Source organism: Lithobates pipiens, unplaced genomic scaffold (assembly GCF_037356315.1).
Source record: "Lithobates pipiens isolate NorthernLeopardFrog02 unplaced genomic scaffold, aLitPip1_a1.2 Scaffold_3, whole genome shotgun sequence".
Classification (NCBI taxonomy): Eukaryota; Metazoa; Chordata; class Amphibia; order Anura; family Ranidae; genus Lithobates; species Lithobates pipiens.
The window spans coordinates 183,766,567-183,791,184 of record NW_027507790.1 but is presented as its reverse complement, the minus strand read 5'-3'; the positions used below and the strand labels follow the sequence as shown (position 1 = coordinate 183,791,184).

The 24,618-nt window shown below is 44.1% G+C and overlaps 1 protein-coding gene across 1 annotated transcript in view; it reads left to right on the top strand.

Moving 5' to 3' along the window:
* The window catches only part of ARSB (arylsulfatase B), a 50,375-nt gene extending 46,930 nt beyond the window's left edge, over positions 1-3,445 (top strand). Inside the window, exon 8 of the mRNA XM_077462595.1 lies at positions 1,311-3,445. Within this exon, the coding sequence (XP_077318721.1) occupies positions 1,311-1,567 (257 nt within the window). The 3' untranslated portion in view covers positions 1,568-3,445. The remainder of the gene's footprint in view (positions 1-1,310) is intronic.
* The last annotated feature ends 21,173 nt before the right edge of the window (positions 3,446-24,618 follow it).

The window sequence follows — 24,618 nt, the reverse complement described above, 5'->3', positions numbered from 1 at the left end:
CTCCCTCCTGCATTTAACATCCATATTGTATTTAATATCCACACTCCTCCCTCCTACATATTTTAATCATACACCCCCCCACTGCACTTAATATCCATATCTCTCCCCCCTGTTTTAACATTCAGACCCCTCGCTCCTGCATTTAACATCCATATCCCTCTCTCCTGCATTTAATATCCATACTCCTCACTCCTACATTTAACATCCATACCTCTCACTCCTTTAAAATCCATACCCCTCCTTCCTGCATTTTTTAACCATACTCCCCCCTCCGGCATTTTTAAAAATACTCCTCTTTCCTGCATTTAATAGCCAAACCCCTCCCTCCTGCTTTAACATTCAGACCCCTCCTTCCTACATTTAACATCCATACCCCTCGCTCCTGCATTAAACATCCTTACTCCTCACTCCTCACTCCTGCAGGAAATATTCCCACCACACCCTCCTGCAGCTAAATCCCAAAGTATCTCATTTTTCTACATCACCTACCATCCATCCACCTGTGAACACCCCTAGGGGAACAGATGCAATTGTTTTTGTGTCATACTCTCAAACTCTTGGAACACGATTTATGGTGATATACTTTGGCACAAATGACAAGTAGTACATACCTCCCAACTTTTTGCAATTGGAACGAGGGACACCTATTAGCAAAAGTATGTAGGCATAGGACACATTCCCTGCCATGCCCCCTTAAAGGTGAATTATACAAAAAAATTATTAGTTAAACCCACAGGTGCTTTTTTTAACCACTACTATTCCTTTATATTGGCTTATGAAATTTACCAATGCAGAAATTTAGAAACTGGATGAATACTTTAGCACTGTGAAACACTTTTTGAAAGATAAGTAGTGCATTTTATATATAACTATATAGATCCGACTAAAATGAGGGACAAATGAGGAGGAAAGAGGAACAGGGGGACTTTTGTTCCAAATAAGGGACATTCCCTTTAAATCAGGGACAGTTGGGAGCTATGAATAGTACTATCTCATATTTAGCTGTATTTAAGCTATATACTGTATATATTCTACATAATAAACTAAAAGCTTGTTTGTAGATGGAGGTGACATTTACTGTCTCCTATTTGTATTTCATACATTTTACATGCCATCTTAGGGAGAATTTACATCTTTGTTCCAAGCTATCGGAAAAAGGAACTTGACAGTTTTGCACAGATTTGCATGTATTAGTCAATCTGTTCATCAGGTCTTGTGATTTAATACAGTAGATGTTTGTGCCATACACAATTGTGTGATTTCAGTACTATAGTTTCATTTTTCTCTATTTCTACCTTCTCTCTGAAAAGGTTGTGACCATTGGTTTCCCCCACCAAATGCCACAGACATTCCCTCTCTGGATTCTTGGAAAAAATCTCTCTGGCTGTTTGATATCATCAGTGATCCCAAAGAGACTCAGGATTTATCAGACAAGCACCCTGGTGTGGTGAAGAAACTTCTTTCCCGTCTGGAGTATTACTACAACAATTCGGTTTCTATTTACTATCCAGATGATGATCCGAGGTGTGACCCCGGAGCCTCTGGTGTCTGGGGGCCTTGGGAATAATGGCTTCTTACAGGAAAAATTTAACTTGATTATGATTTAAAAAAAAGTCTTTGGAATAAGACTGAAGAATGATATCTGATAAATTATCTTTTCACAGATAGGAGCCCTGTGAGAACCAGATACATTGGACTACTATAACAACAGAAAATTCTTTCCTGCCATAGTTGCCTCTCTACTGATATTAGCTCCTCACAGCTGGAAGAAGAGCCTACATGAGGCTTTGCTGAGTTTTATATTGTATGAAAAAAAAAAAAAAAGTTTATAGCAAAATATTTGTTAACAACTTTGTGATTCTCTGGTGGCTCAGACTATCCATTTTTCTGTAGCTCTACCATTTTTTTACCATCTCTTTTACAGGTGATTTTGGGGCTACTCTATCAGATGTCTCCAAAGCGTAACTGTAACTGGAGGAAAAGAAAGGGGTGGTTTTGCACTTAAAGAGACTTTTTCACTTTAAGAATACTGAGAACTGTTGACAGTATGAAGCGCAGACACCCAGAGGTGGTTGTGCATTATGGCCAGCAGCGTTCAGTATCCTCTTCTTCACCCAAATGCCAGGCAGTTCTGATCAGACAAAGCTTCTGCATGTCTGTATAATACTAAAGTGTCCACCATTATTCCACACATTCCTACTGGCCATTGAAGCAATCCATCTTGGTGAAGGACTAATAGAAATATGTGGGGGCGGGACTTAGCAGCGAACTCCGACATTACCTTTCAAAAATAAGCCTGACCGTAACTGCTTAATATTTGGACGAGGAAGCACATTCTAAGTGGATTTACTAAAACTGGAGCAAACTAATTTTTGGTACAGCTATGCACAGTAACATTTAGCTTCTAACTTCAGCTTTAGTTAGGGTTGGACAATAAAACTTATAAGCTGGTCCTAGGTTTCCAAGGCTGGGGTGGGCCACCCGAATGTCAGCTCTTTCATCTTTTTCTACCTCTACTTTAGCTATTAGGTCGCTACAAGACATCATTTGATGAAATATATTTGTCCATAAGTTGATTGGCCTATTGTGTTCTTGTTTTGACATGTTAATGGAACCTGTTAATGCAGTGGTTCTCAACCCTGTCCTCTAGTACCCCCAACAGGCCATTTTTGGGGAAATTCTCTAAAATAGCTGTCCAAAATACCAAGCCATTGACTCTGATTTAAAGCACAGGTGAATGATAAAGGAAAACCTGCAGCATGGCCTGTTGGGGGTACTTGAGGACAGGGTTAAAAACCACTGTGTTAATGTACCACTCTCTACATGGAAGCATTCCCTCGTTATGATGGCTGTTCTAATTCATGGGATTGGTATTGTGATACTCAATTTAATAAAATATTTAAATATGAAAACTTAGAAGCTAATTGGTTACCATGCACAGCTGCTCCAGTTTTAGTAAATCCCCCAACTGAAAGCCTCTGCAGTTAGGTGCACCTCTCCATGCCTATCAGCAGCCTTCAGTATTCTTGAAATTACAGAGTCTCTTTAACAACCAATCAGTATACAGCTATAATTTTGCTAAAGCACATTAGAAATAAAAGGTAACACTTAATTGTTTGCTAGAGGCTACACTTCCATTTTTTTTCAGATATCCGCATTCTACATGAAGACTTGAATTTCAACAATGTCTTGCAAGGAAAGATGGCCCCTTTTGGCTCTGCTTGTTGGAAATAGATTGAAAATATAATGTATTGTATAATATGAATGAATATCTCCTTGGAAATGAAGTAATATTTGTATTTTCTACCTCAGATAGAATCGATTTTTCTCTGTCAATTTTTAAATGAGTATATGGGAAACAGTCAATGCAGATGTGTTGTCCATTCCTATTTGGTGTTTGTATTACTACATTGCAATAAAAAGTGCCACGACTTATTGTATGTAACACAGTGCATAGAATGAATTTACAAGGTTCAGGATATTGTGTTCTTTATCTTTATTAACCCTTAACACCTCAAAGTGGAAGTAAGGTGGGTGAGCTCAGCATACTTCCACATTATGGCACACTTACCGTATGAGTGTACCCACCTCCAGTGCTGATCGATCTGTGCTGTCGGTTGCTGGTCAATCCCTCTGCCGCCATCTCCTTTGCTGCTACTTCCAGGTCCCACGTCATCTTAATTGCTCATTGGATGGCCCCTAATGTAACTCCTGCATATTCCCACAGGGGTTACATCATTCCCGGTACTTAGCATGAAAGGAGGGGGAGTATACACTGTTTTTCGGTTTACTTCAGCTTCAACAAACTGTTCTTAGCACTGGTTGCATCTAAATGCACCACATAACGCAACAAAAGTGCAAATTTAGAAGCACAAAATAACCCTTTTTATGAAAAAAAATTACTCAAACAGTGATACATATGTGGAATAATTAAGCAGGCAATACACTAGTAGATTTTTGTTCAAAAATTTGTATACGTATGCTCAGTACATTTGACGCCTTTACAAATGTCATTCTAAAGTACTTCAAAATCCAGTTTGCTTAACATTTAAAGTGCCTTTAAACCCACATCATAAAAAAAATCAAATAAATGGCATTTTACATGCTGTTCATACTCAGTCAGTCACTATGAGATTTGTTTTCTGTATTCTGCAAAAAACCTGGTTGATCCTGCTGCTCTCTAGCTCCACCTTCTGTTCATGTCCCCAATTAAGCTAGGGATTTTGCAGCTGTGGCAACTCTGCACATGCTCCGTCTTCAGTGAGTTTGTATGCTGAGTATTTCCTCCCTCTCACATCTGAGCAGCCCATGTGACTATAGACACATGTATCCACTAACCAGGTAAACGCAATGGGGGCAGGATATCACATGTAGTTTGATGGAGGTTTCGCCTACCTCTTATTCTAGGACTGTCAGAAATTCACTCTCGTCAGAAAATCCGATCGTGTGTGGGCTTCATCTGACTTTTTCCGTCGGAATTTCCGACACAAAGTTTGAGAGCAGGATCTAAAATTTTCCGACAACATAATCCAATCGTTTAAATTCCGATCGTGTGTAAACAATTCCGACGGACAAAGTGCCACGCATGCTCAGAATAAATTACGAGACGAAAGCTATTGGCTACTGCCCTCTTTATAGTCCCGTCATATGTGTTCTACGTCACCTCGTTCTGAACGATCGCATTATCCAACAACTTTGTGCGACCGTGTGTACGCAAGACAAGTTTGGGCCAAAATCCGTCTGAAAAAATCTGACGGATTTTGTCGTCGGAAAGTCCGAACGTGTGTACGGGGCATTAGACTTGCCTAAAGGGATGCTGACACTGCAGTTTTTTTTAATTACAGCACTGAAACTGTTCATCTGACCATAAGGAGTGTTGGCCCTCCCATTCAGAAACCTGTTTGAGATAGGACATAGAAAAGCAAGCACAAATGACTTTAGAAATGAGAAAGATAATCATTTGAAAAAAGGTTTGCAAAGATCCTTGCAATGTTTGCTAACCTTTTTACCATTTATCTAGAAGGATTGCTTTTTTCACAGCAAAACCGGAGTTGTTATATACTATGATACCAAACTTTTTGCTGTTCACTACAGCCCTATAGCCATATGTACTTAAACCACTTCACCAAACAAGAAGTCTATAGGGTTTCGCTGATGGCTTGTCACATGACCAGTGCCATGGCAGCTTGAAAAATGATTCTCAGCCTATGTTACTCCCCCTGGATCCAGTTTAGCACATCAGGGATATGGTAGGAAACCAGCATAGGTACTAATGCATAATTCGCATTAAAACTTTGTGTGTAAGGAAAAGAAAAGTGAATATTTTTAAATAAAATCAAGTCTAGAGCAAGTGTCTCAAGCGGGGTTGTTATGTTCCTTGCTAACCCCTAGAGGTCACCATCAAACCACAGTCTGAATGTAATACGCACTGAAGTAGAAGTTCCCGTCATTTTTTGGCTGTATGCAGTTTAGAATAAATTGCTAAGGTTATATTTCCAATATACACCAGCGGCTCTGGATGTGCAACTGGCCAATAGGGTGCAAAGTAATGATCTGTATAGTTCCACCCACTGTCGTGAATTGAGAAAAAATCCTCTTTTGGGATATGTGATAGAATGAGACATGTGAATATCATGTCTTCTAAGAAGACTTTATTGGGCTTTTTGATTGCTTTAGTACTTTTTGGGCGTTTAGCCCTGGTGCATGAGATTTTGGCATTTAACTGCAGGTGGAAGGCATAGGTAAGTCATCTAAACCTCTTAGAGGCTGAGAGCTGCCTAGGCTGGACAGGGCTGGACTCCCCGCTAAATGTTACAAATGTTTAGCGCAGTATGCACCAAGGGACGAATGCCCAGAATGCAGACTTCTTGCATTTTGGGCATTCATCTGTGGGTGCATACTGCTCTAAATGTAAGTACTTCTAGTTGACCCGTCCAGCTAAAGCAGCTGTCGGCCTCTCATGGCTGCAGTTAAAATCTGGAGCCCCATGTGCATGGGGCCTCTTCTGTATGATCATACTCTCTCATTAGCTGATACAAGTAATGAACTGCTTTAAAAAGTGCGGCTCTATGTATTTTCTTCTATAGTACTTATTTGAAATGGGAATGAAGATGGAGCTATTGTACTTTGCAGTGTACAGATTAACAACAGTGGCCTAACTAGGGCCTTCAGGGCCCTGGTGCAAGAAACCATGAAGGGCCCCATGACCCCCGGCCAGGGCCCTTCCCTCTGAGCCTGGTGGTGGAACGCCAGGATCCAGTAGCAAGTGCAACTTTTGGGACCCTGGTAGTTCTGCCACAGGTCTCAGTAGTTTTTTATTTTTGTTATTTTATTTTTTATAATTTTTTTACCTTTATTCTTTTTTATTACTTTTCATCATATTTTTTGGCGCCCCATTGATGGGCTTTGGTAAGATATTAGGGGTCTAAACAGACCTCTGATGTGTTACCTTTGAGACAGAGAAAGGAGATTGGGGGCTGTGTCCTCAATCTCCTTCTCTGCATCCTTAGCTGCACTGATTTAATGGACAGGAATAGCTCTATACAGAGCTTCCCATTCTTTCATAAACTGAAGCATATGTTTCAGTTATGAATGGACAGAGTCAGTGATCAAATAAATATAAATGATTCCGCGCAAGGAGTAAATACCAGCAGGAAAAAAAAAAAATATATATATATATATAGATGAAAAAATAAAGGAAGAGGAAATGGAGTGTTTAAATGGGATAGGTGAAAAGGAACTGCTGCCTCTACTAATTACTTCCACCTAGGTGGAGTAAATAAATGAAAGAAAGATGACATAGAATTTGGCGCTGTTCAAAAAACCTTAATCCAAAAAAATAAAAAATAAAATAATAAGAAGTAATAGGTGATGATAAATTGTGACTCAATAAAGCTTATATAAGTATAACTTAATACTCATTAGATTGTGTATAGCTATCCTTCTCCATAATTTACATCCACAATATTATGATGAAAAAGTGAAAATAAATGTGTAAATGAAACAGATATAAACATATAATGGTTTATAAAAATGTAAAAATAGATGTGTTAAATATAATAACAAAAAATCTATATAATGCTGCAAGCCAATTAATCAATGGTGATCTAAAAAATATGATGTGAATCAATACTGTATAATGCTGCAAACTAGTTAATCAATGGTGATCTGAAAAATATAGCGTGATTCAATAGTCCAAAAATGAATAAATAAAATCATTCCAAAAACAGAAATAAAAATAAAATCAATAAAGTGCTGTTGTGCCAGTGAAGAAATAATACTGATCTAATTCACTTTCCAAAAGGTGATCACAGCATGCGTGTTTTATCTGTGCTGCTATTGTGATTGCACGCAATGGAAATTTCCCCCCTCCTGGGGTCTGAAGCTTTCACAGTATATGCCACTGTGTAGCACTTTAGAGACTATCCCGTCCACGAAGATTTAAAAATACTCCCATCATGTACCTTCTGTCCCGGCGGTGACCAGCGGCCTGTCTCTCTGGTAAGTCTCGGTTGGTGTCTCTCCCGGTGTCCGGTAAATCTCAGTCGGTGTCTATCCTGGTGTCTGTCCGGTAAGTCTCGGTTGGTGTCTCTCCCGGTAAGTCTCGTGGGTCTCTCTTGTCACAGAAGCCGCTACAACCTGCAGAAGCCTCTCCACACACACCGGCCGCTCCCTCCTGAGATTCTGACAGCTGTCCTGCTGTATGTAGGCATAGGACACGCCCCCTGCCACACCCCCTTAAAGGAGAATTAACCCCCCCCCCAAAAAAAGGTTAATTAAATCTACAAGGGCTTATTTTTACCACTACTATTCCTTTATAATGGCTTTTTAAATTTACAAATGCAGCAATTTCGAATTTGGATGAAAGGTTTAGCACTGGAAAACACTTTTTGAAAGATAAAAAGTGCATTTTATATACAACTAAATATATCAGACCAAAATGAGGGACAAATGAGGAGGAAAGAGGGACAGAGGGATATTACATCAAATGAGGGACAGTCCCTCCAAATCAGAGACAGTTGGGAGCTATATAGCTTGTGAGATACTCCCCTACAATCACAAAGGGAGCACATGCAATCTCTAACTATGTCAACACCCTCTTAACTAGTGATGGACGAACTTCCGACGGGACGTTTCGCGAAAGCGAAATGCGAACGGACCCAAACGTTCGCGAAACCGAACGTTCGCCGCGGGCCCCATTGACTTCAATGGGAGGCGAACTTTGCAAACCTTCATGTCGAATTTGCGGCCACGTGGTAATTATTATGGGGTAAAACGTAGTCCCACCATCTGGACAATGACATAATACATGTATGAGGTGAATTTGGGATCGATAACTACAAGCATTTTTATTTTATTTGGGAAATTGTTCTAACAATTCAGGACTATGGAGCTAATGAAGGCAATGGAGGAGAGGGAAGGTCAGGGACCAGGGTAGGCAAAGAAGAGGGTGCAGGAGATGATCACCAGCAGCGTGACATACCGGAATGACACATGCACCGTGATAGAGGCATCTGACAGCAGCACCGTAATACAGAGCACTGACAGCAGCACCGTGACATACAGCGCTGACAGCAGCACCGTGACATACAGCGCTGACAGCAGCACCGTGACATACAGCGCTGACAGCAGCACCGTGACATACAGCGCTGACAGCAGCACCGTGACATACAGCGCTGACAGCAGCACCGTGACATACAGCGCTGACAGCAGCACCGTGACATACAGCACTGACAGCAGCACCGTAAGCAGCCCCAGGAGGAAGTCAGCACAGCACAGGGATGGTGTGATCCCCTCATAATAAGAACCCCCAGGAGGAAGTCAGCACAGCACAGGGATAGTGTGATCCCTTCATAATAAGAACCCCCAGGAGGAAGTCAGCACAGCACAGGGATATCATAAGCAGCCCCAGTAGAAATATGACACCGCTCAACCTCTTCAAAGAGGAGGGTAGGGGCATATAGTACGGTGTGCTTTTTTGGGTCAAGGAAGTGAGCCAAATGAATTAAGAAGGTCTGTGTGCTTGATTAAAAAAATAGTTTATAGACATATACATGGTCTACTGGTCACATGTGTTGAATTCCTCCGAGATCCATGCCTCATTCATTTTTAGAAATGTGAGGTAGTTAACACTGTCGTGAGCTAGGCGAGTACGCTTATCGGTCACAATCCCCCCTGCTGCGCTGAACGTCCTTTCGGACAGGACACTGGATGAGGGGCAAGCCAACAGTTCGATTGCAAATTGGGCAAGCTCTGGCCAGAGGTCAAGCCTGCCCACCCAGTAGTCTAGGGGTTCATCACTCCTCAGAGCGTCCACATCGGCCGTTAACCCAATGTAGTCGGACACCTGACGGTCTAGGCGTTCCCTGATGCTGGATCCGGATGACACCTGTCGATGGGTCGGCTGAAAGAATGACCTCATATCCGAAGTCACCAACACATCTTCAAACCGGCCTCTTCTTGCAGGCGCTGTTGGATTGGTACCCGCAAATCCTTCTCTGGGAGTGGGAATTGCTCCTCTGCCAGCGCACGCAAAAGCAGAATGCAGCATTTCTCGAAGCAAGGCCTGGAAGTGCTGCATTCTGACAGCCCTCTGCGACGGCGGTAACATTTCCGCCATTTTGTGTTTGTACCGGGGGTCTAAGTACGTTGCCACCCAGTACTGGTCCTTGACCCTCATGCTTTTTATACGGGGGTCCCTATTAAAACACTGGAGCATGAAGGCCCCCATTTGCACTAAAGTGGAAGCGGTGTGGTGGCCTGGCTCCTGCTCATCATCCAGGATAATGTCGTCCTCTTCATTCTCCTCTCCCCATCCTCGCACAACAGGGATCCCAGAAAGGTTTAAAGCATGCTCTTCTTGCTCCTGCTCATCCGCCCCGGCACCATCCTCCTCTGACTCCTCATCAGACTCCTGTTGTTGACTTGTCTCAGATAGAGTAGCCCCCCCTGGGAATTCATCCAGCATTGCGACTTCCTCATCTTCCCGCTCCTGCTCCTCCACAGCCTGATCAATGACACGACGCAATGCACGCTCCAGAAAGAAGGCATAAGGTACCATGTCACTGATGGCGCCATGGCTGCGACTGACCAGTTTGGTGATCTCCTCAAATGGCCGCAGAAGTCTGCATGTGTCGCGCATGAGCAGCCACTGGCGCGGTGAAAAAAAACCCAGCTCCCCAGAACCGTTTCTTTCGCAGAGTTCATACAGGTAGACGTTAACTGCACGTTTCTGCTGGAGCAGCCTATCAAGCATATAGAAGGTTGAGTTCCATCGCGTCGGGCAATCGCAAATAAGACGTCTGACCGGCAGATGGTGTCGCCGCTGAATGTCAGCAAGGCGAGCCATGGCCGTGTAAGATCTTCTGAAATGGGCCGAGATTTTCCTTGCCTGCCGCAAGATGTCCTGGACCCCAGGGTATTTGACAAGGAATCGCTGCACGACCAAGTTTAAGACGTGTGCCATGCACGGCACGTGCGTGATTTTGCCCTGTTTCAATGCGCTAAGCAGATTGGCACCGTTGTCACACACCACTTTACCAACTGTCAAATTGAGCGGTGTTAGCCACTCATCTGCCTGTGAACGCAAAGCTGAAAGGAGTGCCGGGCCAGTGTGGCTCTTTGCTTCCAGGCACAACAGACGCAGCACGGCATGGCAACGTCTCACCTGGCATGTGGAATAGGTTCTGGGGAGCTTGGGCGGTGCAGCGGAAGAGACGCTAGCAGCGGAAAAGGAGGAGGCAGCTGAGGAGGAGAGGGAGGAGGATGGAGTAGGAGGAGGAGAAGAAGAGTCAGGCCTGCATGCAATCCGTGGCGGTAAAACCAAATCTACACGGGTGCCACGGGTTACATGCTTGACGGCCGTCAGAAGGTTCACCCAGTGGGCAGTAAAACTGATATACCTTCCCTGCCCGTGTTTGCTAGACCACGTGTCTGTGGTCAGATGTATCTTGGCACCGACACTGTGTGCCAGAGATACATTCACTTGCCGCTGAACATGGCCATATAGCTCTGGGATGCCCTTCTCTGAGAAATACTTCCTTCCTGGGACCTTCCATTGTGGTGTTCCAATGGCCACAAATTTGCGAAAGGCCTCCGAGTCCACCAGTTTATATGGCAGTAGTTGGCGGGCTATGAGTTCTGACAAGCCAGCCGCCAACCGTTGGGCAAGAGGGTTATCCGGCGTCATCATTTTTTTACGCTCAAACATTAGGCCCACGGAAGCCTGCCTTTTTGCAGAAAAATGTGAGCTTGGCGTGATGGAAGGTGGAGTGGAGGACAATTGTGAGGAGAGAGGAGAAGGAGAAGTAGAAGACGAGGCTGGACGGTGAGAGCCTGCAGTGTGGCTTTGTGTGTTCCGTTGCTCCCACTGGGCTCGGTGATGGCTGCTCATGTGCCTTCTTAAGGCGGTCGTCCCTAGGTGAGTATTGGGCTTACCGCGACTAACGCGTTGACTGCAAAGATTGCAGATGGCAACGCTATTGTCAGCAGCGGACACGTTAAAAAAAGCCCACACTGCGGAGCCATGTGCCGGTGTCCTGGGAGCGCCAGATGTGACCGTACATGGTCGATGACTCGCTCCTGATACATTTGCAGTCTGCTTTGTCCCTCCTGTGCAATGTAAGTTATTCCTGCTTCTCCTCCCTATCTGCTGGTCCATATCTCCCTCTGAACTCCCCTCCTCTTCCTCTCTTGTGGGCACCCACGTGACATCACTAGACACGTCATCATCAACGTCACCTTCCCCACCGCTATAAGTAGAGATCTCGGAGTAGGCAGCAACACCGGGGACCAACCTCCTCCTTGGGCTGATCTGGGTACTGTCGTCAGACTGCTGAGTAGCGCTTGTTGCTACCTCCTCTTCCTGATCCAATACCAAGAGTGGCTGCGCATCAGAAATGTCCTCTTGATATGGATCGGAAAATAATTCCAGTGACTCAAGCGGAAGGTATGTGGTGGTGGTGGTGGTGGTCGTGTTGTTGGTGGTAGTGTCTTTGGGGGTGCACATAGCAGAGAGTGAAGAAGAGGGTGCAGATCGAGAGGATGAGGAGGGTGCAGAAGAGTAAGGCTGAGCGAGCCACTCAACCAAGTCTGGTGCATCCTTTAAAGTAATTGAACGCACCTTCTGCAACTTCCCACTTTGGCTCAAGCCTGTTGCTCCTGCCCTACCCCTACCACCCCTGCGGAAGGGCCTGCCTCTTCCTCTGCCTGTCATTTTTTAAATGACCCTGTGACAAAACTCTTAGTCCCTATACCGATGAAGGACTGCTGCAGTATAGGGCAGCAGTCAGCAGTGGTGCACGTCAACCCTATCTATTGTGGACCGATAGCGGTCCTTACAGAACAGCAGACTGTACCGCACTCAAGCCTATGTACCGTAGCACCCTATACCAAGTTACCAGTCCTTATAAGAACTTTTGTGGACCAAGCAGGTTGTGTATTAGTGTTTAGCAGACTGTACGTCAGTCCCTATACCGCTGAAGGACTGCTGCAGTATAGGGCAGCGGTCAGCAGTGGTGCACGTCAACCCTATCTATTGTGGACCGATAGCGGTCCTTACAGAACAGCAGACTGTACCGCACTCAAGCCTATGTACCGTAGCACCCTATACCAAGTTACCAGTCCTTATAAGAACTTTTGTGGAACAAGCAGGTTGTGTGTTAGTGATTAGCAGACTGTACGTCAGTCCCTATACCGCTGAAGGACTGCTGCAGTATAGGTGAGCGGTCAGCAGTGGTGCACGTCAACCCTATCTATTGTGGACCTATAGCGGTCCTTACAGAACAGCAGACTGTACCGCACTCAAGCCTATGTACCGTAGCACCCTATACCAAGTTACCAGTCCTTATAAGAACTTTTGTGGACCAAGCAGGTTGTGTATTAGTGTTTAGCAGACTGTACGTCAGTCCCTATACCGCTGAAGGACTGCTGCAGTATAGGGCAGCGGTCAGCAGTGGTGCACGTCAACCCTATCTATTGTGGACCGATAGCGGTCCTTACAGAACAGCAGACTGTACCGCACTCAAGCCTATGTACCGTAGCACCCTATACCAAGTTACCAGTCCTTATAAGAACTTTTGTGGAACAAGCAGGTTGTGTGTTAGTGATTAGCAGACTGTACGTCAGTCCCTATACCGCTGAAGGACTGCTGCAGTATAGGGCAGCGGTCAGCAGTGGTGCACGTCAACCCTATCTATTGTGGACCGATAGCGGTCCTTACAGAACAGCAGACTGTACCGCACTCAAGCCTATGTACCGTAGCACCCTATACCAAGTTACCAGTCCTTATAAGAACTTTTGTGGAACAAGTGAGTTGTGAATGTTTAGCAGACTGCAGCAGAAGGGCAGCAGTCAAGTATAATATCCTTTCTATATTTGGAAGAAAGAATATTATACATGTACAAGCCTATTACTGTACCACTGATACCAGTCCTGAAAAGAACCTTTGTGGAACTAATAATAACAGCAAGTCTTTAAAATTACCCTCACTGCCTGACAACACTGCTTCCTTCCTGTCCCTATACAAATTGGCAAAAAAAGAGAACGATTAGTGGTTACTGGAACAGCTCTTTTGTGGACCTTGATAGTAACAGCTAATGATGATGATGATGATGATGAAAGACTAATCTGGCTGTCCCTGTAGCATACACCGTCCTTTCCCTTTCTCTAAACTAACAAAAGACACTCAGGCTGCTGCAAGAATCAGCAGCACAGCAAACCTATCAACACCTAACACCTATACCAGTCCTGAAAAGAACTTTTGTGTACCAAATAGCTAGTGGTTTATCTCTCCCTACTCCACACAGGAACCTGTCCCTATCGTAACAGAAGAAAGAATGTAAAATGGCCACCGGATCGGGTGTATTTATAGGTTAGGGGGAATGTCCAAGTGTCCATGTGCTGTCATGTCTCAATTGGCTGTCCTGTATCACATGATAAACGTGTCACCAAAGGTTAAAGTTCTTGTATACATTAAACACGTAAGTCCGCCGCGGCGAACGACGGAAAAAGGCGTTCGAACGTGCGGACCGCGAATGTCGGAAATTCGCCGCGAAACGACCGCCGGGCGAAACGTTCGTCCATCACTACTCTTAACCCCCTCTTGCTTGTTTAGTGGTCACATGGTCAGTAAGGGTTGACAATGCAGCATGTCTTAAAAGCAGTCAATACACAATGGAATCATAGAAAAAATTTGGTCCACAAAGGTCCTTTTAAGGGCTGGTATAGGTGTACAGTATATAGGATTGTACACATATAATTTACTTTCTTTCAAATATAGAAAGCATATTATATATCACGGTGCTGGTGTCAGTGCTCTCTATCACAGTGCTGGTGTCAGTGCTCTCTATCATGGTGCTGGTGTGGTGTCAGTGCTCTCTATCTCAGTGCTGGTGTCAGTGTTCTCTATCTCGGTGCTGGAGTCAGTTCTCAGTCTCTATCGCGGTGCTGGTGTTAGTGTTCTATCTCAGTGCTGGTGTCAGTGAGGGAGATAGCAGCAGAGAAGCCAATCAGTAGGCAGTGCCAGCACCATGGCTGAGGATCAGCACTGTACTGGCACCTCCGGACCACCGTAGTGGAGCCCTGCATAGGTGGGGGTAAGGGCTGGGCAGAGGGAGGGGCTCAAGCACAGGTTGGCACACTGGGACACTGGCACAGGACTGCGCTGCCCTGACTGTGGCACTGATCATCTCCTGCACCCCCTTCATAGCCTGCCCTGACCTTGCCTCTCCATGGCCTTCATGCGCTCCTGAATTGACAAAATGTCACAGATAAAAAAAGAATGCTTGTCGTTGTCGATCCCAGATTCACTTAATACTTTTGTTTTGTCAGTGTCCATGTTGTGGGACTGTGTGTGCACAGCTAGTAAGTATTTTGTGGCTGAAAATATGACCTGAAAAAAAAAGCATTGTGAGGAAAAAAAGTAAAATTGTTAAAAAATGAAATAAAAAAAACAAAAATAAGAATGTAAACAATAAAAGATTGCCACAAATAATGATTTAAAAAAAAAAAGTATATAATTTGGGCTCATTTACACTGGCTTTCTTGCAGCCCCCAAAAATCCTCAGGACCAGGCCCATATTGCTCTTAATCTGGCCCTGCCTAAACCACCGTATCTAGCTCATGATAATCCTGAAGGCATCAACCTTGGTATATCTGCATGTTACCTGGGATATGTTCCCCAAAACCATGGCAGGGCATATACAAAATCAAAAGGACCCTCCCCGTCCCTAAGATCCTATTCATGTAGTAATTCATGGGACTAATAAATCCACCCAGCCCAAACATCATGAAACTTCATGAAACTTATCCAGTGTAAAAACACCTACTAGGTTTTAATTGTTGTCTGTGATAGAGGGGAAACCTTCCAATAGGGACACTAGTTTTGGTGACCTAGGGAGTCCCAAGGGATTCCGCTAATTTGTGGGGATATTTGTTTGCTTCCTGTTTTGGCTATGGAAGTGAAGGTGAACCTCCACAACGGGACACATATGATGGGGAAAAAAACTGACCCTCCCTTACTCTCAATCTAAAATTAAAAGAAAAGTTTTGCCTATAGTTCTACTTTAAATATTTTCAAGAGTTCAGCTTTCGCATTGTACAGCTGATTACATTTTTAGTTTTGGAGTTTTAGTAAGTAAGTAAAATGTAAGCATGAAATAAACATAAAGTAGACGTTAGGCTAATTTGGCTGCAAAAGTGGAAATACACTTTAAAGTAGTTGTAAAGGCAGAAGGTTTTTTTACTTAAAGGGATTGTAAAGTGAATTTATTTTTATTTTTTAAATAACAAACATGTTATACCTACCTCCACTGTGCAGCTCGTTTTGCACTGAGTGGCCCCGAACCTGCTCTTCTGGGGTCCCTCGGCGGATGTCTTGGCTTCCTCTTGCAGGTGCTTCTCACGTTCATGTGAGCTCCCTCGCATTGTGAGAATCATCTACAGGCACGCTCCCGTGATACAGTCGGCGGCTATAGCCGCTCGCTGTATCACACGGCCCGGCCCCCCGGCGCTCCGCGTCAGTGGATGTGATTGACAGCAGCGCGAGCCAATGGCTGCGCTGCTTTCCATCCATCCACTCCAGCCAATCAGCGGCTAGGCTGAGCGGTGGAAAGGACGTTGTGGGGACGAGCGCGGGACTTTCGAGGGGTGAGGTAAGTAAAACGGGGGGGCTGGGGGCACAGGCACTGTCAGATGTTTTTTCACCTTAATGCATGGAATGCATTAAGGTGAAAAAACATTTACCTTTAAAACCCATTTAATGTATTCCATGCACTAAGATAAAAAGCCTTCTATTTGCAGCAGCCCCCCCCCCCCCCCCAGCCCACCTAATACTTTCCTGAGCCCCTTCTTGATACAGCGATGTTAAATGAAAGACTTGGCTGTCCAGGACTCTCCCTCCTGATTGGTTGAGACACACAGTGGGCGCCATTGGCTCCCGCTGCTGTGAATCAAAGTCAGTGAGCCATGGCTCTGTGTCTAAATGGACACACAGAGCAGCGACTCAGCTTGGGTGCCCCCATAGAAAGCGGCTTGCTGTGGGGGCAGGAGGAAGGGGCCAGGAGTGCCAGTGAGGGACCCGAGAAGAAGAGGATCCGAGCTGCTCTGTGCCAAATCATTACACAGAGCAGGTAAGTATAAGGCCTCATTCACATCAGGCGGATCCTCTGCCACGGAGTCTGCCAGCTCAGCGGGAGATCTCTCCATTGATCTCCTCTGAGCCGGCCGATGACAGGCCCTCTCTGCTCACTGAGCGGGGAGGGGCTTGTCGAGCGCCACTGCTTGCTATGGAGAGATCGGACAATCTCACCCAATCCGCCAGGGACGGATGTGAACGTAAGGCCATCAGTCTGATTTTAGCGGATCGGACTGGGTCGGATGTCAGTGGACATGTCACCGCTGACATCCGTCACTCTATAGACTAACCAGGAGAGCTCATTCAGGTCCGCAGACAAAACTGACAGGCGTACCTAAACGGTCTGACAGTGTGAAAGGGGCCTTACATGTTCATAATTTTTAAATAAAAAAATAAAAACTTTAGTATCACTGTAAATTAATATTTCATCACGGGTCCACTTTAATGCATATCTAATATTACATAGTTACATAGTTAGTCAGGTTGAAAAAAGACTATCCAGTTCAACCACAAAAAAAAATAATAATAATATTATCATACAATCCCATATACCCAATTCTATACCCACAGTTGATCCAGAGGAAGGCAAAAAACCCCAGCAGAGCATGATCCAATTTTCTAAAGCAGGGGAAAAAATTCCTTCCTGATCCCCCGAGAGGCAATCGGATTTTCCCCAGATCAACTTTACCTATAAATGTTAATATCCAGTTATATTATGTACACTTAGGAAATAATCCAGGCCCTTCTTAAAGGAATCTACTGAGCTGGCCATAACCACCTCTGGAGGGAGTCTATTCCACATTTTCACAGCTCTTACTGTGAAGAAACCTTTCTGTATTTAGAGATGAAATCTCTTTTCCTCTAGACGTAAAGAGTGCCCCTTTGTCCTCTTTGCTGACTGTAAAGTGAATAACTCAACACCAAGTTCACTATATGGACCCCTTATATATTTGTACATGTTGATCATATCCCCCCTTAATCTCCTCTTATCAAGAGTGAATAAATTCAGTTCCTCTAATCTTTCCTCATAGCTGAGCTCCTCCATGCCTCTTATCAGTTTGGTTGCCCTTCTCTGCACTTTCTTCAGTTCCCCGATATCCTTTTTGAGAACTGGTGCCCAAAACTGAACTGCATATTCCAGATGAGGTCTTACTAATGATTTGAACAGGGGCAAAATGATATCTCTCTCTCTGGAGTCCATACCTCTCTTAATACAAGAAAGGACTTTGCTCGCTTTGGAAACCGCAGCTTGGCATTGCATGCTATTATTGAGCTTATGATCTACCAAAACCCCCAGATCCTTCTCCACTATGGATTCCCCCAGTTGTACTCCCCCTAGAATGAATGATGCATGCATATTCTTAGCTCCCAAGTGCATAACTTTACATTTCTCAACATTAAACCTCATCTGCCACAGTCCCCAATTAGACAGAGCATTAAGGTCGGCTTGTAAATTGGAGACATCCTGTAAGGACGTTATTCCACTGCATAGCTTGGTGTCATCTGCAAAGACGGAAATTTTACTTTTGATCCCAGACCCAATATCATTTATAAAGATATTAAAAAGCAAGGGTCCCAGCACTGAACCTTGGGGTACACCACTGATAACCTTAGACCATTCAGAGTAAGAATCATTAACCACTGCTCTCTGAATTCTGTCTTTTAGCCAGTTTTCTATCCATTTACAAACTGATATTTCCAAACCTGTAGACTTTACCTTACACATGAGCCGTGTGTGCGGAACTGTATCGAACGCTTTTGCAAAATCCAAGTATACCACGTCCACCGCCACCCCTCTGTCCAAGGTTTTACTTGCCTCCTCGTAAAAAGAAATCAGGTTTGTCTGACAACTTCTGTCTTTCATGAATCCATGCTGTCTGTTTAAAATATTTTTTTCCTGGAAGAACTCGTCTATGTGGTCTTTTATTAATCTCTCCAGTATCTTCCCAACTATAGAAGTTAAACTAACAGGTCTATAGTTACTTGGTAAAGACTTTGTTCCCTTTTTAAATATAGGCACCACATTGGCCCTGGGCCAATCCAATGGTACTATTCCTGTCATTAATGAGTCCCTAAAAATTAGATACAATGGCTTTGAAATTACAGAGCTCAATTCTTTTAGGATCCGTGGGTGGATGCCATGAGGTCCTGGTGCTTTATCCACCTTTTTTCTGTCCAAATATTTCTGGACCATATCACTTTTGAGCCATTGTGGATTTGGGGCTGTGTCCCTCCACCCCCATTATGGACATGAGCTCCCCCATGCTCCTTTGTATACACAGAGCTGAAGAAAGTATTGAATAAGTTAGCCTTCTCTTTGTCCCCAGTCCCCAGTCAAGTTTGAGCAAGGGCCTACATGCTCAGACTTGACCTTTTTACTATTAATATATTTGAAGAATGTGTCTGTTTCTGTATAGTTATTGATACTATTACATACATATTTGTGACCTTTGTTTTATATATATGGTATTACAGGGAGCAGGCGCTATGGTTTTTTGAAAGGTAATTTGCCTGAAACCACAGTTGGGTTTCAGGACTATTTCTCTAAATTTCTGGTTTCAGTACCAGTCCAGCTGGGTTGCACTGGGTTCTCCTTGACCGCAGGATGTCGCTGTCACCGCCGGCAAGAGTAGAAATGCAGTCTAGCTGGGTGCATTGAATGCCATTATTCTCTCGGAACCAGCCCAGTGGGAGTGTTTTCCTGCTGTGCATTCTGGGAGGTGGTATTTAACCACTTAAGGACTGCCTCATGCCGATATACGTTGGCAGAATGGCATGGCTGGGCACAAGCACGTACAGGTACGTCGCCCTTTAAGAGCCCCACCAGCAGCACACTCGTGACCCGATCCTGAGCTCCGTGACCATGGGACCCGCGGACCCGATTGCCGCAGGTGTCCCGCGATTGGGTCACAGAGCTGAAGAACAAGGAGAGGTAAGTGTAAACAAACCTCTCCTCATGCTTCCTAGTGAGGCTGTCACTGATCGCCTGTTCCCTGTCATAGGGAAAGACGATCAGTGACATCACACGCCAAGCCACACCCCCTACAGTAAAATAAACACACACACTTAGCCCCTAAACTGCCCCCTAGTGGTTAACCCCTTCACTGCCAGTGACATTTTTACAGTAATCAATGCATTTTTAATCACACTGATCACTGTATTAATGCCAATGGTCCCAAAAATGTGTCAAAATTGTCCAACTTGTCCGCCATAATGTCGCAGTCACAATAAAAATCGCTGATTGCCATAAAAAAATGTCATAAAACTATCAATAATCAATCAATAAAGCTTATTGCGTTTTTTTTTAACCAAAAATATGTAGAAGAATATGTATCGGCCTAAACTGAGGAAAAAAAAATATTTTTATATATTTTTCGGGATATTTATTATAGCAAAAAGTAAAAAATAATGAATTTTTTTCAAAATTGTCGCTCTATTTTTGTTTATAGCGCAAAAAAATAAAAACGCAGAGGTGATAATAGAGGTGAAATACCACCAAAAGAAAGCTCTATTTGTGGGGAAAAAAAGGACGCCAATTTTGTTTGGGAGCCACGTGGCACGACAGTGCAATTGTCAGTTAAAGTGACGCAGTGGCGAATCGCAAAAAGGGGCTTGGTCCTTTAGCTGCAAAATGGTCCGGGGCTTAAGTGGTTAAGGTACCGATGCCACGTGGTTCAGGGTTCCATCTTTATGTTCTGTCTGTTCGGTTCTGGTGGTCCTCCTTATCCAGCCCCATGGCCCTCCTGGCCTGGGGTGCGGAACCATGCATCCCGAGTCTCGGGGCCGGCTGGCAACGCAACTGCAGGGACAGGCCCGAGTGAAGTTTCGGGGCCTACAGATCCAAGGGTGGTCCGGTGCCGTCTCATCTGAATGGAGAGGCCCAGCAACTGAAGAACCCCAGGGGAGGTCTCTTCAGGAGAAGGTCGTGCATAAGGCTGGCTTCTCTGACTTGAAGGATGCAACCTGGATCAACACTCATATGGTATCGCCGGATCGGCTAAGAGAACCTGGTACCGTATGTTAGCTCTTTACATTTATCTACATCCCTCAGTAATGCTCAAGTGTACATCACAAGTCTGTGGCAGAGACTTTGTTGAGCACCCTACCGGCTGCTAGGCCTAGTGAGAGGAGGTCTATCCGGGGGTTGTTAAATCCAGTTGTGAAACGGTTGCTATTCTCTGGATTTTCCAATAACAGACTTTCATTTTTGCAATACAAGTACCTGAACTCACTCCGCCCTAACCCTCTACCATTTATTGAAATACTCAGGGTGAGTGCTACATATATATATATATATATATATATATATATATTGTATTTTATATATATATATATATATATATATATATATATATATATATATATATATATATATATATATATATATATATGTGTATATATATATATATATATATATATATATATATATACATATACATATATATATATACATATACATACACAGTATATCTATATCTTGTTTAGTAGTTTCTGCTATAGCTACATCAAAAGGTTCTATTGGCTCATGTAACAATGGCCGTTTATAAAGGGAACCACGCTTTCTTGCCAATATTTTACAGCCTATAGTGTAGCCAGAGGAAATGCAGGCTTCAAAAAAATATATTTTGGAAGACATCTATCTGGCAGTAATTTCTGGCCTGCTTCCAAAGATCCGCCAGCAGCCTAAACACGTTCACCCCGAGAAAAAAAAAGATGTGTTTTTGTCCCGGATACGATCTCTGACCCGTCCACCCTAATTACTCGACTCCCCAGCACACAGCGGGTTATTTACTTGCACAGCAAAGCCAGATGGCAAAAGTATAATCATGTGTGTTCTCATTTTGGCATTTATCATATTGCAGCTGGATGTGTGGGAGTAGAGACTTCTTCAGTAGCATTATGTGGACGCACAGACAGAATGAAGTGCATCAAACACAATCTGGCTGGTAGCTGCTTTTAATAGCTTAATACCATGTTGTCAGTAAATTAGGTTCCCTGTGAAATTTACTCCAGTATTAATGAAATCGGTCAAGAGCAGAATGGATATTTTGAGATTTTCTGTGGTTAATGGTTTCAATTATTCCTGACAAAGAGGTAATGATCCCTCCAAACATTTCTGGAAAATAAAGGACTTTTCTTGTAGTTTGGAAAGTTCAGTGGGAGAGCCAAGTCATATCCACTAGAATGCTGAGATCACATTAACCATTTTTATTCCAGTTATATCTTTCCATTGCTGTTTAAAAGTTAACCTGTCAGAACAGATATATAGGAGCTACACTTGCTGACTTGTTTTTGAAGGCGCAGGTTTTCAAGCTGTCATCTCTGTCCTTTCATTTTGCTGACATTGAGCAGTCATGTGGCTATTGGGTGCTGGGTCATTAAATAGGTGAATGAGTATTCCAGGTCAGTGACTCACAAAGTAGTGAAGTGAGGAAAACAAAGATGGGTTCTTTGGAATAGGGATGAGCTTGTGTTTGTTCAGAACCAGTTTTGGGCCCCTGAGGTCAGCTGTCACTACAATGAGAGAAGGGGCAGGGATGCTCCTGACATCATTGACCTAATATGGCAATTTGGCTATATAAGGCCAACAACAAATGCAAGCTCATCCCTACTCCGGAACATAAACCTGCAAAGGCAATCAGAATCAGAGGTTTCCATATTTCTCTACTGGCAGATTTGATTTATGTTAGAATACTTCCAATAAATCCACTTTGCATGTTATCCAATACACTACCATACAGATTACTACACTGTCCATATAACATCTCTACCCTTATTCATAACATCTACAATATATGTCTAAAAATATCTGGACATCATGACATGCCCCCAAATTATTGATTTCAGGTGCACAATCCATAAAGACATGGTTTGACAAGTTTGATGTGGAGAAACTGAACCGGCATGCAGAGAACACTGACTTTAACCCTACTCAATGTCTTTGGGATAAACTGAAACATTGGGGGTTATTTACTAAAGGAAAATCCACTTTATACTACAAGTGCAAACTACACTTGAAATTGCACTGAAAGTGCACTTGGAAGTGCAAATTCGCTGTAGATCTGAGGGGGACATGCAAGGAAAATAAAAAACAGCATTTTTGCTTGCACATGATTGAATAATAAAATCAGCAGAGCTTCCCCTCATTTCATATCTATTCCTCAGATTTACAGTGACTGCACTTCCAAGTGCAATTTCAAGTGCCCTTTGCACTTGTAGTTTGCACTTATAGTGCAAAGTGGATTTGTCTTTCGTAAATAACCCCCATTAGCACTTAACACAATGCTCAAATTCCTGTGGAAAGCCTTCCCAGATGAGTGGAGGCTGTTGTAGCTGCAAAAGGAGGTCAAAGCAATATTAAAGAAGAATTCCAGGAAAACATGTTTTTCCCATGCAGTGGGGCTGTGCCTGCACTGCATGGGTTAATTGCAAATTTTTTTCTTAGGGGTAGGAGAGCGGAGATATACTTACCTAATCTGCTGATCCTGCCAGCGCAAGAGTGGTCCATGCCGCTCCTGCCCCTGGCGGTCTAGCAGTCTTGTGCAGTGGACTGTTCTTGATGGACTGGTCCTGCTCTGGATGTGAGGACAGCAGGAACAACCCACCGCTGGACATCCACCAGCTGGTGACCCCTTTAGCAGACCCACAACTAAATATAACTAGGCAACAGTGGGGTAGCTAGAGCGAGTACTGTCTTTTGGCGTAGGCCAACAAGGCTCAGGTATAGGGCAGAGCTTTGCATGGGGCGGCACCCATCCTACCGAGTCCTGGCTCCCATCTTGTTGTAGTGCAGCACTAGTAAATATAATGGGCAGCAGTAGTTTGGGCATGCTTGGCTGAGGGGGGTGGAGCGACGTGCATCCCCATAAGGGGGTGGTGACTGGCTGCATTCCATTTGACTGGCCTAATGCTCTGCCTACCCTCCTCCGTGCAGCTTTGGTTCACTATCTGCATCATCTCTCCGGCCTGGGTGTGTCAGTGTCTGTGACAATAGGAGGAGAGAAAGAGGAGTGAGAGAGGAGCATGAGGAGAACCCAAGGCAGTGGCCAGGACAGCAGGTGAAATGTATTTCTATTACTATAGCAGAAATGACCAGTGCTAATTTCTGCTATATCTTTATGTTTGGATCTCATCTGGATTTTTTTAGCAGCTGCCTATAGACTAGATGTTTGTTTGATTCTCACTCATTTAATACGTTTAATCTTTATTATTTCCATCACTTCCTAAAGCGCTTGAGTGTGCGGGCCACATTTTGTTCACATTTATTTCAATTCATTTATATTAACCAGCCAATCACATAGTGCTCAAAATGTGCACTTTCACTGAATGTGCACTGTTTAATAAGTTTGCATTGATTTCAGCATGTGCAAAGTGCCCCATGCATGCTGAAATCAATGCAAACTCATTAAAGAGGAATTAAAAGGTCTCTTTCACACAGCGGTCCTGCCGATGGACTCATCTTTGCTCAGTGGGGGATCGATCCATTGATCCCCGCTGAGTAGTAAGATGACAGGTCCGTCTCCGCTCACTGTGCAGGGCCGGACCTGTCAGAGCCCCGCTGTCCTCTATGGGAGATCAGATGAAAACGGATCCGCCTGTCCATTTTCATATGATCCGATCCACTAGACGGATGGAAAATCAGGTCTCCATCTGTCTGGCTTTTGCAGACAGGATCGAATCATATAGCAGCAGGTGTCACCAGGCATTATGGCTGGTTCCCTACTGTGCGAAGCACACTGCACTTTCTGAATAGTGCAGCGGAGGAGGGGGTGTGGTTTACAGATTGTAGGGTTAGTCTTAAACAGGAAGGGGTGTGGCCTTGGCAGGAAGGAGTGAGTCATATTTAAATTAGGGGTGCACATGTTCAGTCAGGCCTAGGGTAGCACAAAACCTAAATACACCACTGGCTAGAGCACAAGGTCCCCAAGATCCAGAAATGTCTGTACTCATAAGGCCCAAGGACAGATGAATGCAGCCTTCCAGGA